This window comes from Cephus cinctus, unplaced genomic scaffold (genome assembly GCF_000341935.2).
Source record: "Cephus cinctus unplaced genomic scaffold, Ccin1 Ccin1_scaffold0462, whole genome shotgun sequence".
NCBI lineage: Eukaryota > Metazoa > Arthropoda > Insecta > Hymenoptera > Cephidae > Cephus > Cephus cinctus.
Genome location: NW_014333138.1, coordinates 141499 through 158001, shown reverse-complemented (window position 1 = coordinate 158001; position 16503 = coordinate 141499). Strand labels below are relative to the sequence as shown.

At 35.4% G+C, this 16503-nt stretch overlaps 5 protein-coding genes across 11 annotated transcripts; 3 read left to right on the top strand and 2 right to left on the bottom strand.

The window, feature by feature from the left end:
• The first annotated feature begins 528 nt into the window (after positions 1 to 528).
• On the top strand, positions 529 to 5092 carry LOC107267929 (translocation protein SEC63 homolog). 2 transcript variants are annotated; one of them, XR_001537715.2, is made up of 13 exons: positions 529 to 885; positions 1417 to 1519; positions 1642 to 1756; positions 1839 to 1944; positions 2035 to 2258; positions 2337 to 2498; positions 2583 to 2811; positions 2876 to 3021; positions 3101 to 3248; positions 3326 to 3848; positions 3948 to 4239; positions 4338 to 4547; positions 4626 to 5092. XR_001537715.2 is itself a non-coding variant. In XM_015740139.2 (12 exons), exons 1-12 carry the CDS (start codon positions 762 to 764, stop codon positions 4476 to 4478), a joined length of 2313 nt encoding a protein of 770 aa, XP_015595625.1. In that variant the 5' UTR covers positions 529 to 761; the 3' UTR covers positions 4479 to 5092. The 2 variants fall into 2 exon arrangements, 1 of the variants encoding a protein (XP_015595625.1); XM_015740139.2 differs by having other exon boundaries at positions 4338 to 5092.
• Positions 5093 to 5500: 408 nt separating this feature from the next.
• On the bottom strand, positions 5501 to 9825 carry LOC107267930 (inhibitor of nuclear factor kappa-B kinase subunit alpha). Of its 2 annotated transcripts, none has more exons than XM_015740140.2 (13): positions 9694 to 9825; positions 9214 to 9332; positions 8841 to 9043; positions 8607 to 8765; positions 8299 to 8516; positions 8119 to 8223; positions 7896 to 8028; positions 7624 to 7812; positions 7334 to 7545; positions 6981 to 7262; positions 6708 to 6911; positions 6358 to 6639; positions 5501 to 6279 (listed from the first exon to the last, which is right to left on the bottom strand). In XM_015740140.2, exons 2-13 carry the CDS (start codon positions 9320 to 9322, stop codon positions 6216 to 6218), a joined length of 2160 nt encoding a protein of 719 aa, XP_015595626.1. In that variant the 5' UTR covers positions 9323 to 9332; positions 9694 to 9825; the 3' UTR covers positions 5501 to 6215. The 2 variants fall into 2 exon arrangements, with proteins under 2 accessions (XP_015595626.1, XP_015595627.1); XM_015740141.2 differs by lacking the exon at positions 9694 to 9825 and adding an exon at positions 9418 to 9567.
• LOC112494389 (UPF0728 protein v1g117062-like) lies at positions 9697 to 10183 on the top strand. Its single transcript, XM_025085268.1, has 2 exons — positions 9697 to 9855; positions 9929 to 10183. Exons 1-2 carry the CDS (start codon positions 9702 to 9704, stop codon positions 10156 to 10158), a joined length of 384 nt encoding a protein of 127 aa, XP_024941036.1. The 5' UTR covers positions 9697 to 9701; the 3' UTR covers positions 10159 to 10183.
• An 80-nt stretch (positions 10184 to 10263) lies between these two features.
• LOC107267936 (sedoheptulokinase) lies at positions 10264 to 13745 on the top strand. Of its 5 annotated transcripts, none has more exons than XM_025085256.1 (8): positions 10264 to 10366; positions 11317 to 11562; positions 11646 to 11890; positions 11964 to 12232; positions 12308 to 12439; positions 12521 to 12658; positions 12735 to 12930; positions 13006 to 13745. In XM_025085256.1, exons 2-8 carry the CDS (start codon positions 11335 to 11337, stop codon positions 13181 to 13183), a joined length of 1386 nt encoding a protein of 461 aa, XP_024941024.1. In that variant the 5' UTR covers positions 10264 to 10366; positions 11317 to 11334; the 3' UTR covers positions 13184 to 13745. The 5 variants fall into 5 exon arrangements, with proteins under 5 accessions (XP_024941024.1, XP_015595637.1, XP_015595638.1 ...); XM_015740151.2 differs by having other exon boundaries at positions 12302 to 12439; positions 13006 to 13741; XM_015740152.2 differs by having other exon boundaries at positions 10366 to 10496; positions 12302 to 12439; positions 13006 to 13741.
• A 50-nt stretch (positions 13746 to 13795) lies between these two features.
• On the bottom strand, positions 13796 to 15860 carry LOC107267937 (polycomb protein eed-B-like). Its single transcript, XM_015740154.2, has 2 exons — positions 15719 to 15860; positions 13796 to 15653 (listed from the first exon to the last, which is right to left on the bottom strand). Exon 2 carries the CDS (start codon positions 15490 to 15492, stop codon positions 14209 to 14211), a length of 1284 nt encoding a protein of 427 aa, XP_015595640.1. The 5' UTR covers positions 15493 to 15653; positions 15719 to 15860; the 3' UTR covers positions 13796 to 14208.
• Between the last annotated feature and the right edge of the window lie 643 nt (positions 15861 to 16503).

Genomic DNA, 16503 nt, shown 5'->3' with positions numbered 1-16503 from the left:
ATACGCTTTAGGCAGGTATGCATAAGGAGCTGGCTTTCAGTGTTGTTTTTAAATGTGTTTCAAACATTTCCGGGTTAGTTCCCCCTTCTAGTACTTTATGTTGGGATCATAGTTCCGCTTGGAACTACATATTGTTTAAATAATGCTGAAAGCTAGCACTGCATCGCTGCACTCCTCAACACAGACAAGCATGAGGTACTGGCTCTTGTAGTAAATCTTATCGAGCTCTCAATGTGCACTCGAATTTAAGATTACAAAAAAATGTTTAGGCAATCTCTGATGAGCGGCCTCGTTCTAAGGGTTGTTGTGGGAACCAGCGGTAAGTTGCGGAAAATCTCTGCCCGCCAAACTACACGTTCATGATCACGTTCAGCACGGAAAGAGGGCGCATGCATTATCGACAGAGGCAATGATCACAAAATCCTACTTCCTGACTCGCTGCTACGATTTAGCGCCATGTTTTTGGTGTCACCAAAAGCCGTAGCGTTGTGTATATCTACGTACTCAACTCTGCCAGTAAATAATTTGCGATTATATCAAGAGCCGGTAATAATGTAAGAAGATGCTAGCGCTTTTGAAAGTTCTGATTGGTGGACACGATGCTATCACTTTAAAGTCGCGTTGGCAATCCTGAAGGTGACAAGTCGGCAGTCTCCGCAAGCTAACCAGGGCTAACCTAGGTCGAATAGAACTTATTTAAGTTGTGATAACTATCAATGAAGATAAAGTGTACCGAAATAGTGTATTATACTTAATGAAAAATGAGCGGACAAAAATTTCAGTACGATGAGAGTGGCGGGACGTTTTTCTACTTTTTACTTTCCTTCCTCGTCCTGCTACTTATACCTGGAACATATTACCTTTGGCCACGTCGCCCCAAGCAAGGTTAGTTAGACAAGTAATCCATTTAGTCAATTACAGTTTAACAACAATCTTGCGTTCGATTCATTCAGTAACCTTGTCTCTTATTTTTGTTTCCACATTTTTATTACATTTTATTTAATTCTACAATTTGTTACTTGTCATCGTTACTGTATTGTATTGTTGGAATTGTGATGGTATGTAATAGTAATGAATTACATGAGGCCGATGACCTGTCCATTATGGACGGGTAAGCACGTGGGTGTTCCGTTAACTCACTTGAACTGTTTTCTAGTTTATTATATGTTTTTGTAATGTCAGTAGCAATCTACTATTTTTTTATCGCCACGGGTGCCCAATTGCGCCATTTTTAAATTTTTACAAAAATGTAATCGAAATTGTGTTAGTTTATCTCATGGATTAATAACAATTGTATTTGTATTGTATTTATCTATTTTATTTACGTTATTCTATAAATTTTCCATATATATTTCTGGAGTATTTATTCTAATTTTTTACTTATTATTGGATCTTAAGTTAATATTTTGTTTTTAGATCCAGGACAACTGTCTAAAGAATGTGGGTGTGAAGGATGCAAGAAGAAGAAAATTATATTGCAGATGAACGAGCCATGGAAAGAAACAAAGGCTTTGTTCACGTGAGATTTTTAATTATTACCTTGTTTTTATACAAATATTTATTCAGCTTCTTGATAAATGTACCTTATGTTGTATATATTTAATATAAAATTCTATTGTATGTTTTAATCATTAATTCTAGGAAATTTCTCATTATCCTTGGCTGGGTGATACTTTTGTTACTTGCATATAAAGTTTCTCAATTTGACTATGAAATGGCTAATTTTGATCCATTTGAGATTCTGGGTGTTCCACCTGTAAGTATAGTATAGTAACAATGATCATACGAATATAACTCATAGATTGATCAGTATAACAAAAATTGTTTTTTGACTTAAGGGTTCTCCACAAAGTGAGGTAAAAAAAGCTTATCGCAAGCTATCTTTGATTCTCCATCCAGATAAGGAAACTGGAAATGAGAAAGCGTTTATGAAACTGACCAAAGGTGAATTACCTTTATCAAATATTTGACAGTTTATTCTGAATTGTGTGAAATGTATATGAATTTTTATAAAATCGACATTTATCATTATAGCCTACCAAGCATTGACTGACGATGAAGCTAAGAAAAATTGGGAGAAATATGGAAACCCTGATGGACCGGGTGCAATGAGTTTTGGTATAGCTCTACCATCTTGGATAGTCGAAAAAGAAAATTCCGTATGGGTTCTTGGCTTGTATGCTTTAGTTTTCATGGTCGCCCTTCCTACAGTCGTTGGCATGTGGTGGTACAAGAGCATCCGTTATTCCGGAGATCAAGTAAATATTTTTTCCATGAATATTCGAAATTCGCTTGGTGATCCTATCAACCATCACTAGCTAATCGTTGTTGAATAGGTTTTACTCGACACAACTCAAATGTATTACTACTTCTTCCACAAAACACCCTCCATGGCTCTCAGAAGAGTCATAATGATCCTCGCGGCTTCATTTGAGTTCTACAAGAAGCATAATCCAGAAATAATTGAAAGGCATTCCGATAATGAAGAAGTTCCTTCGGTAAATCATTATATTTTCACTTTGAGATTTTAAAGTATAGCTTAACTGTAAGTAACAATAATTTGTTCATTTCCCCTATTCCAGTTAATAAAGCAATTAAGTAATCTTGGTGAAAAGAACAAAGAACGGCCACTGTGTCATTTATATTCAATAAAGGCAAGAGCCCTCTTACATGCTCATCTTTTACGGATCCCGTTAAATCCGGAAACCTTGGAAAAGGATCGTCAATACATTGTTAAAAAATGTCCATATTTTATTCAAGAAATGGTCACTTGCGTAAATCAACTGATCATGCTAGCCTATGCCAGAAGAAGTACGTATTTTTAATATTACCGTAAAATAGCATTTATGTAATTTCTGGAATTATCTCAATACAGTTCAGCGATTGCCAAGTATCGAAACCATTGAAAACTGCATGAAACTGAGTCCAATGATAGTTCAAGGATTGTGGGAATTTAAGAATCCACTTCTTCAGTTGCCACATATTACAGAAGATAATCTCAAGTACTTCCTAGCTAAGAAGGTTAATATATATAGATCGTACTTATAATTTTATTGACAAACAAAGTTATTTCAAATGCTAATATATTTTCTTTTAATAGCGTCAGATCAAGAGTCTCCAGCAATTCGCCCAATTAAAAGGCGACGAGCGTCGACAAATACTTCGAAATTTGTCGGATAGTCAATACAACGATGTTATGAAAGTTCTTGGCAATATGCCTTATATAGAGTTCAAAGTTCGTTCAGAGGGTAATTAAATTACTAATTACTAAAAATGCTATATAAAGAAAAGAGAACTTTAGTCACAATATCAATTTGTGTTTCAGTAATCGATGACGAAAATCCTACCGTATACACGGCTGGTGCTATAGTGACAGTCACAGTCTCATTAACCAGGAAGGACATGCGTACTCTCTTCGGCGACAATACCGTTAAGGAGCAGACCATCCTGGATGATTCGAAGGCAGCTGCTGGTGATCCCAGCGAAGAAGCTGCAGAGGAGGAAAGCCAAACGGTGAAGAAACCAGCATGGCTACGACAACGTAAAGGACCTAAAAAATCTAACAAGAAAAACACAAATAAAAAATCAGCACCAGCTAAGAGTGGACAACAGTCACAACCTGGAAACGTATTACAACACCAGCAACAGCAACAAACCAACACTCCAAACTCAAGAAAAAAGGAAGATGGCAAGGAATCCTCTAACAAGGATCCTGCTAGAGATTCTGTCAAGGAAAGGTTATCCGATGTCAGTGACAGTGAAGTTGACAGTGATAGAAGCGATGACGAAGACAGCTCACACATCAAAAAGGATTCTGCTGTCGATGACGATGACACTGAATGGGAGAAGTTAGTCATTAAAATATTTTTAGTACAGTTTTATAAATATAATAATCAATCAAAGATAATAATATATTTTCCTTGTCACTTACCTCTTTGAAATCACAGGTTCCAACAAAGAATTTCCAAGAGAGAGAAGGTACTGGAGGGTCGCAGCAACCTCTCCCACGAGGTTCATAGCCCTCTCTTCCCTGACGTTAAACAGGAGTACTGGTGGGTGTATATTTGTGATCGTAAAAGTCACACTCTCCTCACTACACCTGCACACGTCACTTCCTTGGCGAGATTCGAGGAGGTGCAATTGCGCTTTACTGCGCCAAGATGGCCAGGTCTTTATACGTTTACTGTCTGCTTACGCAGCGACTCGTATATTGGTTTCGATCAAGCTCAGGATATTAAGGTTAGTAAACAATTATCCTGCTTATATACAGAAAAATTAATCTGTAAAATCTTAGACACGTAATTGACATTATTGGTTGATACACTTTCTTGCTGCAGCTGGACGTTAAGGAAGCTCCTGAAATTCCTACGGAGCATCCTCAGTGGGACATTTCCGACGAGGAAACTGCAGAGGATGTTGACGCAGCCGATGATCATTCCGAGTTTACTACAGATGAGGACATCAGCGACAATGAATAAAAGAATTAATAAAGAGTGGAGTGAAATGGATAATTATAGAGCAAGGACCTACTCCTGGAAAGTACTTAAGTAGGTAAAAAGAAAAAGAGAGGTAATTAAAAATCGTTCTTCATTTGAACATGATTTTTTTTGGTTGTGACGTGACAGACCCAAGTGGACTCTTCGCGGATGGTCTTTAGCGGTTATCGAGGACTCAGAGAGCATACTGGATGGGAATTCCTAATGCTCTCTAGCCGAAAGAATTTACGACACTATATTTATTCTATCATTGTTGCTCGAATTGTCGAATCGTAGGAGGTACGTGTGTGCACAACTTTTTAATAAAAATAAAATTGTCTATATGTTTAAGGAGTGCGTGATCACGTCTGCATTCATTGTAATATTTTGTCAAGGCCAAAATGTTTTTGATTTAATTTTTGGGATTAATACGAGGTAAATACGTTCAATTCTTTAATTTCATAAAGAACAAAAACCCTGTAGTGTAAGTAATTTAGACAAAGGTAGGCAGTATGAATTTATTAGTTATTCGTTTCCTAATAATTTGGAATTTTAACATCTTTTTTCTTTACATTTTCCAATATTGTTTCTGTAATAAAAAGTCGGGCTGACCGAAATCTCACGCATGTTTTTATATCTTTACGGCGATTTATAATATAAGTTTTAATATTACTAGTAGTATAACATGTAACAAAATTCGCACAGTATTATCCTGCTTATATACAAAAAAATGGGTTATATACAAAAAAAAGTCTTTACTTGAATAGTAGGATTTTTTTTTTTTACTACTTTCTAACGGTTTGAGAAAGTATCATGAATTGTGAAAGCCCGAAGGAAAAACGATGCGCTCTGAGCTATTCAAGCGTGTCATTTTTTGATCGTTTTCTTTACTAACTTGAATGAATAATTTGAGGTTCAGTCGTTACGAGACTTGAGAACTGTGTAGAGAATCATTTTGAGCAGTGCACTTTTCAATTTTGTATTTAGTCATAACGACAATAAAACATGGTAAGTAAACTCATAGATTTCTGAATACATTTTTTAAATATATTTGGTTTAAAAAAAATACACTCTAGGACATACGTGGATTCCTAAGACTATTATTAGGTCTGATGCTTCTCATGAATGTTACAAGTAAGTCTATTTTCTTGTTTATTTCTTAAACAATTATGAAATACAGCTATAATAGATTTATTACTTTTATTAGGTGCATCCACAGATAAAGTCCAGAAATCGAAGGATGAATCTTTTTTGGATGGACCAGTTTATACTTTTGTTAAAACCGACGAAAATGCTAATATTAAATGGGGAGTTCGACATTATGTTCCACGAAGACATTGATTATATAACTTTTTTACTGATAACGTCTACAAAACAGTATTAAAACGCTCATAAAATACACGTATGTATGTGAGGACTTATTTGGCTTAGAAAATATTAATTTGCAAGATAAAATTTATAGCAGTATAAACACAGTAAGAATAAAAACATTTAGATCCAATTTTCAACTATGAGATTAAAAACTGAACTGCATTGATATATTTTCCTTTAACGTATTTGACTCGCACGATAAAAGAAATATATTTGACAAATAAAATAATGTTTTCACTCGTCATCTAATCGTAATGGTAAGGGTTACGGAATATCCAACGCATTGCGCTGGCTCGTATAAACTTTGGACGGGAGAACCAACGTGAGATGCATACGAAAAAGATAACCTATACGCAGAACTTTAATGTCCTACGGATTTAGATTAATTATCTCGAAATACTTCTGTTGCATCTCCATCATGAAATCACGTAGCCTACAGAAAGACAATTTCGATTATTGTATGGATACATAATCAACAGAGTTATATTATTGATAATAAACTATTACTTACATATAACTTATCACAATGTTATCATATATCACATTATCAATGGCCTCTGTCGAATTAGCCATCATCGACGATGAATCATTCATAGATGAATTTTTCATAGAATTTACAGGGAATACACAAGTCGAATGATCTTGGTTAACAACTTGTGTAATAGGAATTAAATTTTCATCTTGCTTTTCTAGCAAATGTTGAAATTCTCCTCTGTAGACATTCGTTAAAGTGGAAGCAGAATTTAAAGCTTTCTCAAGTTTAATTAGATCCCCATCCAATTGTAAAATCTGTCTGTGATACAATTAAAATGATGAATATTCTTTATGTATTTTATTCAATGTTGTGTCAATATAACGTACTTGGCTATTGTTGAAATTGATGGATGATGTAACTGTGTGTGACGAATTCGGATAAATTTCAGTACAAGTTTAGCCATTTCTGTGGGTGCGGCCCAACCACGCTTGTTAACGATTGAAGAATTTGTAGGATCCTCGTAGTCGTCATAGAAACCTGGTCGTGCGGATTTCTTTAAGGTTTCATAAATGTCGACCACCTTATCATACCTGTAATAAAATAATTAGTCAGGAATTGCTTTTACAATAGGACCACTCTTAGTTGTGCAGATTACTTACATTTTTGAAAATTCATCCGTCCAATCAATATTTGAAAATTCTCTTATACTTTTATTCATTTGCATAAGCTTCTCCACCCAGGATTTCATAGAACGCACAGCTTCAGAAACCCTCTTGATTTTTTTAACATTTCCTTCAAGTTCTGTGGTTTTATTTGTTGATGTACCACTTACATTTAGAGACTCCAAGACCTGAGTTACTTCAGTCATCAGCACGTTGGAGTCTGACATTGTCTTTTTCACAACTTCAAATAACTTATTCAATTTTTCATTTATTAAATCACTAGAAAAATTTAACGAATAAGTTGTGCAATTATAACAAAAAAAAGAATTAAGAATAATTTATGTACGTACATTTTTATGCTAAATGCAATAATGTAAGAACGAAACAACTTGAATTCTTGCTTCACGAAGAACACCGTAGAGGCGTAAGCGTGTCGCAAGGATTGATGACTTATTTGTATTTTTGGTTGTTCAATAATTTTCTGTATTTCTTCTGGAATATCCGGATTCGGAAATTTTTCCAACAATATTCTATCGATTTCAAACATTATCAAGTAGGGATCCTATAAAATTAAGTGGTTTATTATCTCGTATTGGGTAATCTCCAGTGATATTAATTGATGACAGCACTATTTGAATACCTTTAATTTTTGTAAAATTGGATCGCTATTACTTTTTAAAATATTTCCCATGAAATCTGTGAGGATTTGTTTGTTATGTGGAATTTTAGTATTTCTTTCAATAATCCCCAATAGATCCTGAGTACTTGTTTTAACATCCACGGCATATGGTTCCATTCGATACATGGATACAATGAATACATATAATACCTGTACATCAAACAAAAAAATCATCCAATTGATATGTTTTGATCAATTTTAGGTCAATTTGATTTTTTGTGTTTAAGATGTACCGGTTTTGAAAGAATCAATCGCAGCATCTTGAACACAGCAATCTGTTGCTGATCATTTGGCATCTTTCCGCGTCGTTTTGGATCCCACTGCAGAACCAATCTTAACCAATCAACCATTTGTGCTTTGACGTACCTTTCAGAAACATAGGAAATTCCTTTTTTTATCTTAGAATTCTATTTCTTTTGTCATTCAGAATTTTATGATTAATTATAATCGGTATACTTCGATAAATCAGTAGGATTCTCAATATCTGTATCAAAAATAACATCTCCGTTGACTCTGCGTGCACGAATTTGATCATAGGTTTTATGTCTGATATGTTTCACCCTGAAAGAATAAAACTTTTCGATAATACAATGTATGCATTGTTTAGAAGTAGATACTTGCTGATTCAACACTGACCATTCCGGAGTGTGATTCATATGTGGTAGGAACGGTCTGTTGCCTGTTAAAATCTCATAAAATAATATCCCAAGACTCCAATAATCAACAGAGCAACTATACTTGTTTTGCCACAATAACTCTGGAGCAACATAATTCATCGTTCCCACTTTTGATGCTTGGAGGCTTGCTTCTCCAAGGTCTTTTGCATAGCCAAGGTCAATTAATTTATAAATAATCTATGTAATATAGATAAATTAATTGCAAATATATAATAACCTTTTGACATAGTTAAATATAATTAGATTTATTGAAAAAAATCTGTTTACTTTGCCAAAATGTTCTTGAAGAACTACGTTCTCTGGTTTGAGATCACGGTGAGTAATATGTTGATTATGCAAATACTCGACAGCAGCAGCAATGCTTCCCATTATCCTCATAGCCTCTGGTTCAGTTATTCCACAACAATTTTCACTTTGATTAAGCATCTATTAAATTATATAGCATGATAGACAGATTAATTTAGAACAAATGGGTTTTTGATGAAACGAAGTATGTATTACATTTCGTAGATCTCCTTGGCTGCAATATTCCATACAAAGGACAGGTAAAGAATTCTCTGTGTCTTTGAAAAGGTCGATTGGTACAGATTCTGTACCCACAATATTTGGATGTTTCAAGCGATTCATTATTTCAACCTCGTGAACCCATCTTTCCTTTTGTCTTTCACCCATCCGAGTAATATCCCATTTGCATTTTTTAAGCGCTGTGATAAAGTATTTTACGCAATTTTATATATTGTACATTAAAACAAAATGAGACAAAAAGCATGGTGATCCTGAGCAACGCCTAGTAGTGAGATACGAATAGGAAAGAGACAAAATATCCCTGAAAATGTAATGAAAAAAAAAATAACACAAAAATAGAAGAACATACCAATCTTTTTATCTGTTGAAACATTTCTCCAAAGTTGAACTTCGCCAAAGCCACCGGAACCAAGAATTCGCTCCAATATCCATTCTGGAGAAGATTCTGACTTTGCCATATTTCTTCAGCTGAAATAAGACACACGGGAAAAAATAAACCAATGTCAGTTCCGCAGGTTATAATACTACAAACACCATAAGAAACTCAAGTTACAAGACTAAAATAAACTGGAAAAACTTCAGACAATTAGACTAGACCAATATCAGTTCAAGTTCGCCCATTATTTTTGAGACAATGAACAAGATTTTTTTCATTAACAGAAAAGAAATGTCACACGATCGCGGCCATGTTAGATTTTTTGTTACGCACGCGGCCGCGAGTATCATTTTATCACATTTTATCAAAACGGAAAGTATGCCGTTTAATAAACAAATTGAAAGTTCGCAAAATCGTTCGGGTTATCAACAATTTATAAGAAAAAATTATTACCAATTCGAATGATGTATAGCGTCATTAAAAAGGAACATGATGCTAACTGTATTTGCGGAGACGATTGTCCTGGAAGTAGAACTTTTATTACGATTCTTTACGGACGTTATTTATCCTGGGGAATAATAAGGCACAGGACCCAAAGAATACGCGAGCTTCAAAGTATATTTATTATTAACAATGAAATAACATTTATGTCGTTCTATACATCTTTGAGTTCCTTCATCTTTCTTAGAGGCTCTAGAAGAAATGGGTCACACGATAAAATTAATTCCTACAATTTTCTGGGATCGGCTGCAGATCTGCATACATGGCAACGTAATATTTCAATGCAAATTAACAAACTTAGAAAGAAATCCAATAGATATGAGTGAAAATCCAGTTTGTCAACGCGCAATTAATGCCGTCATCAACAGCCTTTTGTTATTGAATCGTAACAAAATATGCAGAGGCTCCTATTCCTAAATGCTAAAAATACAAATAAAATCATCAAAACAAATGATCATCCATTCATTCGAATTGGCGCCAGATTTTCCTCTAGCCATTTGTTCTCAAATTTATCCGAAGTTTCCAACCTAGACTAATCTTAGTTCATGAAAGGTGGGAATGCGGAAATGATATACCAGCAACTACCAGTCTGTGTAGAGCAGTGTAGAGATCACAGATCAGAGAGGTAAGTACAGTCTATCCCCACTTGAAAGTTTGACGTATCCGGTACAAACATCTCTTAAATAATCAAACAGTTTAATGAATCTGAAAATTGGTAAAAACGACGCGACGCCGTTTTCGCAGCGTGAATAATAGTTCGTAAATATTAAAACAGTTTAATATATTATACTTGCAAATTCTATTTGATCGTCACTAAACGTGCAAGTCTCATCTGCAAAGTGGAGAGATGAATATTGGATTGCGTAATTTTTTGCAGAGATTAAATCTTTAAATTCCTTAGAATTAATATATTTTAAAAGTAACATGTACATATATTTAACTAGCAAAGAAATTGACAATACGTTGTATGATAATCAATAAAATCCGTAGCGAATAAGTGTAGTGGAAATGGAGAGAATATTTAATTTACTATTTCGATTTCCAAATATTTTTGTTACGCGGTTTTTTTTAAATATTCAATTTCGTGAATGCTCCCTAATGGAATCTATGGATTTTATAATTTAAAAAAGTACTTCAATGTTATCAAACCTTTTATAGCCATTCTGTTTAATCCTTGAATGAATATATGTAGCTGGTAATATTGAATTTTCAAGTGGTGAGCCATTAATAAAAAAAACTTTGATAAAGACGATGACGCTTTTTGAATATTATTACTTTGATAAAACTGATAACCTGCAATGCGTATGAACTTCCGGATAATCCACTCTCACGTACCACTTCAGATAAAACACTATATATCAGTCAAGTAAATTGAAACTAACAACTTGTAACAAGACTCACTATCATTGGTATTTATAGCGCTACTGATTCTTTGTGAAAAAGAATAATTGAATAAAATTAAAGAGTGCATCACAGTTTTATTTCGACTTCATGCTTTACTTAAAAATAACTTTTATAAGTAAATAGAATTAGATATGCGATTATGCTGTATCATTTACCATAGTTTTGTTACAGATAACAAAAGATACAATTATGACTCCGCCACAAAAACTACTTCTGGGGATAGATTTGGGTACAACTTCGGTGAAAGTAGTGATTTTTTCGCAAGAAAATAATCAGATTGTTGGTAAACAATCCAAAGATACGCAATCAAACGTACCTAGCGATTTGGGTATAGAAGGAAACAAGCAGGATGTTCCAAAAATTCTGTCCGCACTGCACAGTTGCATTTCGCGACTTCCGAAGGATCTACTACGCCACGTACGCTGTTCATTGTACTAATTACACCCAATTAATTTAGCTAGTATGATTAATATCAATGCAATATTTTTAATCTATCACAGGTCGTCCGTATTGGCGTCTGCGGTCAAATGCACGGAGTTGCGTTGTGGAAAAGCACGCCAGAAGCTCAGCAAAAGGACAGTGTTTTTAAATTAGAAATAGAAAGAGAACGGGTTTCAAATTTATATACTTGGCAGGATGCTCGTTGCGATCCTGTATTTTTAAAATCATTACCAAAATCAAAAAGCCATTTACCCGTTCATACAGGTTACGGTTGCGCTACACTTTTTTGGTTCGCCAAAAACAAGTATGCTGTGATTTTCATAGTACAAAATGGTTTAAATCACAAAACAATGTTATAATTTCCTTTAATTCGACAGACCTGAAAAACTCAGTAAGTACGATCGGTGCGGAACCGTTCAAGACCTCCTGGTGAGTTTGCTATGCAATAGGAAGACTGTAGCTATGAGCACACAGAACGCTGCAAGCTGGGGATACTTTCTCACGGAGGAGGGTAGCTGGGAAACGGAAACCTTGCTCGAGGATGGTTTCCCTGTTGATTTGTTACCAGCCGAAATTTTAGCCCCTGGTGAATCTGCTGGAAATCTCGCTTACACTTGGTTTGGGATTCCAGCTGGAATTCCAGTAGGTAAATATAACACTGAAAAGTTTCTACTTATTGTATATACATTTCCGTTTATACTGTCTTCCTATATAGGAGCAGCGCTTGGAGATTTACAATGTTCCGTATGTGCCTTACTAAAGAATCCCACCGATGCCGTTCTCAATATATCCACATCAGCACAACTTGCTTACGTTCAGTCTTCTTTTGAAGTTAAATTAGCCAGTGAATCTCGTGAGCATAACCATTCGGATCAAACATAAATAAACGCAGTATTTCATATGAATTAATTAAACATTCAATTATTTATTGCAGCAAAGATCGAATACTTTCCGTACTTTGATGGCAAATATTTAGCAGTCGCTGCTTCCATAAATGGTGGAAATTCGTTAGCCACATTTGTGAAGTCTCTTCAGCAATGGACAATGGAGTTGGGTTTCTCAGTACCACAATGTAATTCATACTTTACATATAGGATATTTGTGCATCACAGATGAGAAAGCAAAATTGTTGCTTCTATACTTTATAGCAAAGGTGTGGGAAAGGCTTATAGCACGTGGCGGTGAAGATTCAGCAATAAGCGATATGGAGATTGAGCCTACGTTATTGGGTGAACGATATGATCCTGAAAAAACTGCCAGCGTTACAAGAATCACCCTGGACACTTTGGATTTGGGAAAAATCTTTCGTGCCTTATGTTCTGGAGTCATTCAGAATCTTCACAAGTAAAACATTGTGATGAATTAAAATTATTTTTATGAACACAAGACACGTGTTAATGAATATATCTTTTTTTGCAGTATGATGTCACAGGATACCCTGAAGGAAGCTGGAATAACGCGAATAGTCGGCAACGGCTCAGGATTGGTACGAAATCCTGTTTTGCAAAAGGAAGTTTCACGCTGGTATAAATTGCCTTTGGAAATAGGTCAATCTGGCGACGCTGCGCTTGGAGCAGCACTTGCAGTAAAACATTAACGAAGCAGTTCTTATATTTTTTATGAGAGCACAGCCTTATGTCAATTAAAAATTTTATGAACCATCTATACATGATTCAAATTTAAATTATTTGAAAATACGAATCGCTTTCTCTGTAATCAAAGTTCTCAGGGTATCTAGTACTAATTAAATTATTTACTAAAAGTAATCATTCCATTTCCCAGTAATAACAGCGACTAATATTCGGCTAGCCTACCAGCTGTTTTTTTTTATCGGAAAGAATTAGTAATGTTTAATACATTAACATTTTATGACCATTAACTAAAGTAGTTGAGCAATGCCTTTATAATGAAATTATATAGCGCATATATATTTACGGTTTATATATTAAATTCACACAGGGTAGAGTTACACGTTCCTCGATTGACTATAAATGAATAGTCTATTATAATAGCAACGAACCTAGTAGGGTAACTAATTTATATGTAATTTATAAACCTGTTGCTTTAGATATAATTCAGTCATAAGTGGCCGTAGAATTATTCGTGTCCTGTAATGAATAAGGCTTAAGAATGAAATAGGTTAAACCTATTTTATCGATATTGCCAGTAAATAACTACTTCAATAACAGTCATTAAATGTTATGAAATATATGTGAAATTTTCTTGTCATTTATTATTCCAAAAGTGTTTAAAAATATAAAGATTACAAATATTTGTACATGAATTCTGAAGAATCCGAAAAATCTTCCGCGAGTGAATTAGTACAGTTATCATTTATCATACTAGGTATGCCTTCTGATAGAATAAGCCAATAAAAATCGTACGTATGAACGAATATTGAAAATTCGTTCGTGCTATTTTCACTCGCACGTTCATGTGAAATACGCAAACAAGAAATAAGATAACAGATATTTTAACGATCATTAAATCACGGAAGTATCGTACAATTGGACAAATATAAAATCTATCACGACAATGAAGTGTCGTTAAACAAAATTTAAAAAATGCAGTCCTGGATACAAGTTAGTAAATTACTCAATGAAAACAACAATTAAACAGAAGTCATTGATCACGATTCCATCGCCAAACAGTAGCATCGTCACAAACGCACAACAGTACCGAACCGTCGCGACTTAAACTAGTCTGTCTAATTGGTGCTGTACATCGTGGATGCTGTAAGGAGCAACAACGAGCTTGTCCAGGTTCATCGACCTCTAAGTCCCATACATAAGTTCTTCCTACTTGATTACCCAGGGCTATGGTACGCTGCCAAAAATCCATGGAGAATCGTATGAACCAGATGTCGCATTCCTTGAACTCGAAACGATGTAAAACAGTAGCACTAGTTTCGCCATTGCGTAATTGAGTATCTTCTAGGCGTCCTGGTTTCCAGCAAACGATGCAGTTCTCACAAGATTTACTAAGAATGAAGTCGCCATACCATTTGACACAGTCCACATAGTTTCTGTGAACATCCCGGGTGGTGAAGTCAGGGAAGTGTTGTAAAACCGAATCAAATGGCCGACCGTTTCTTGTTGGGTTACAAAAATATGATTGCTTTATGGCATCCTGCATGTCAGGTTTATCCAGAGACCATAACTTCAGAGCGTGATCCATACCGCAAGATATTATTCGCTCTCCGGTCATATCAAAGTCAGCACTAAGTACCTCATCCCTATGTCCTTCAACGCCGCCAAAGATGGCGATGCATACGTCAGATTTTATGTTCCAGAGTCTCAGGGCATGATCCTTGGAGGCTGAGAGAAGAATGTTGGGATCTTTAGGATGAACCTTGAGCTCGTTTATTGCATGACCATGACCAATGTAGTGTTTTATACAGGTCATCGTCACTGGACTGATCACTCTGACAACACCTCGTGAACCTGCTACTGCGAGTAAGGGTTTGCCGGAGTCTTCATAAGTCCAAACGCAGGTGTAGAAGTTTTCTTCTGTGTCAGGATCTGCGTAGCATTGACGAAGTCTTATGTTTCCACCTTCAGGACATTCGTAAATGCTGACCCGATTGCTGCCGACTGATGCGAAGATCATTGGCTCCCCTTCCTTTAAATGATGATTGAACTGTACACCGAACAACGGTTGACCATGATCTTCCTTTACACTGCAGCAGTATTTATATAGTGGCTTGTCAGTACAAGTTTTATTTTTTGCTGTTTTGCTGCGCCGTCTGCCTTTCCTCCTGTACCGTGCGCTTCGCGTTGGAGTATCACTGCGATGTGTTCCAGCAGTTGAATTACTGCCAATGCTGCACTCTGTTTCATCACTCTCATTCTCACTGTCCTCCTGACTTGAAGCATATGCCTGTGACTTGCCTGTTAGCTTTTTCATGATCTTAACGAGAAATTAGCATTTATTACACCGGTGTATTAATTCTGAGTATGATTGTAACAACGAGAAAAGTGCAGTACTGGTGCTCCCGAACGCACGCCAAGCACTGCTTCTGCTACGTTTAGGATTCTTTCAGATAACAGCATTCGACTTCCAGGATCCTGGGGTATAAAACATTGCAAACTTATTATTGAAAATTCATATGAATTAATGATAATATACATACCAAGATATGAGCAGATAGTAACCGCAAGTTATACTTTGTTGATAACTCTTGTGTTCTATAAAATGCTGATTTAGTATGACTAGGAATGCCGTCGCAGCATACCAAGCATGCAGATCCCGATATGAAAAAGTGCTCATCTATTTGCTTCACATTGGCTTCGATCTAAAATAAGAGTTACCTAGCAATCATAGATGGAAGAAAAAAATGGAGGGAAAAGTGAAATGAAAAAATTAACCACTGACAGAAGTTCAATATTTGAAATTATAAATAATGAAATGTAAAAATTAATATTCGGTATGATGTAAAACGATACTAAAAAATTTTCTATAGTAATTCAATAACTCATACAAAATAATTATTTAAAAAAATTAAGGTTATTAATCAAGTAAGGTTATCGTTAAAACCAATTCTTACTTCAGTCAGTAATTGCAGAAGTCTCGAGTCAAAGGCGAAAATAAGAAAATCAACTCTTAAACCGGGCCAGGCTTTTGCAACTTCAGAAACTGCCTCACATTTATGTACAGCAATACGACATTTCCTACTTCTGGCGGTACGATGAAGGGCCTCGGCGATTTGCTCGCACAATTCTCCAGTAGACACAATCTACAAAATCTTTTCATTTATCAAGACGGAATGAAACTCTCAAGTCTGTATGGCTGTTGACGCACCAAAAATGTAATTAGAGAATCATCACCGCGGAAACTAAAGCTTTTTAGGACTCCCGCCATTGTTCAGAAGTTGTTGAAAACCGCATATCGCCCTGCCAAACACAGACCACTTATTGG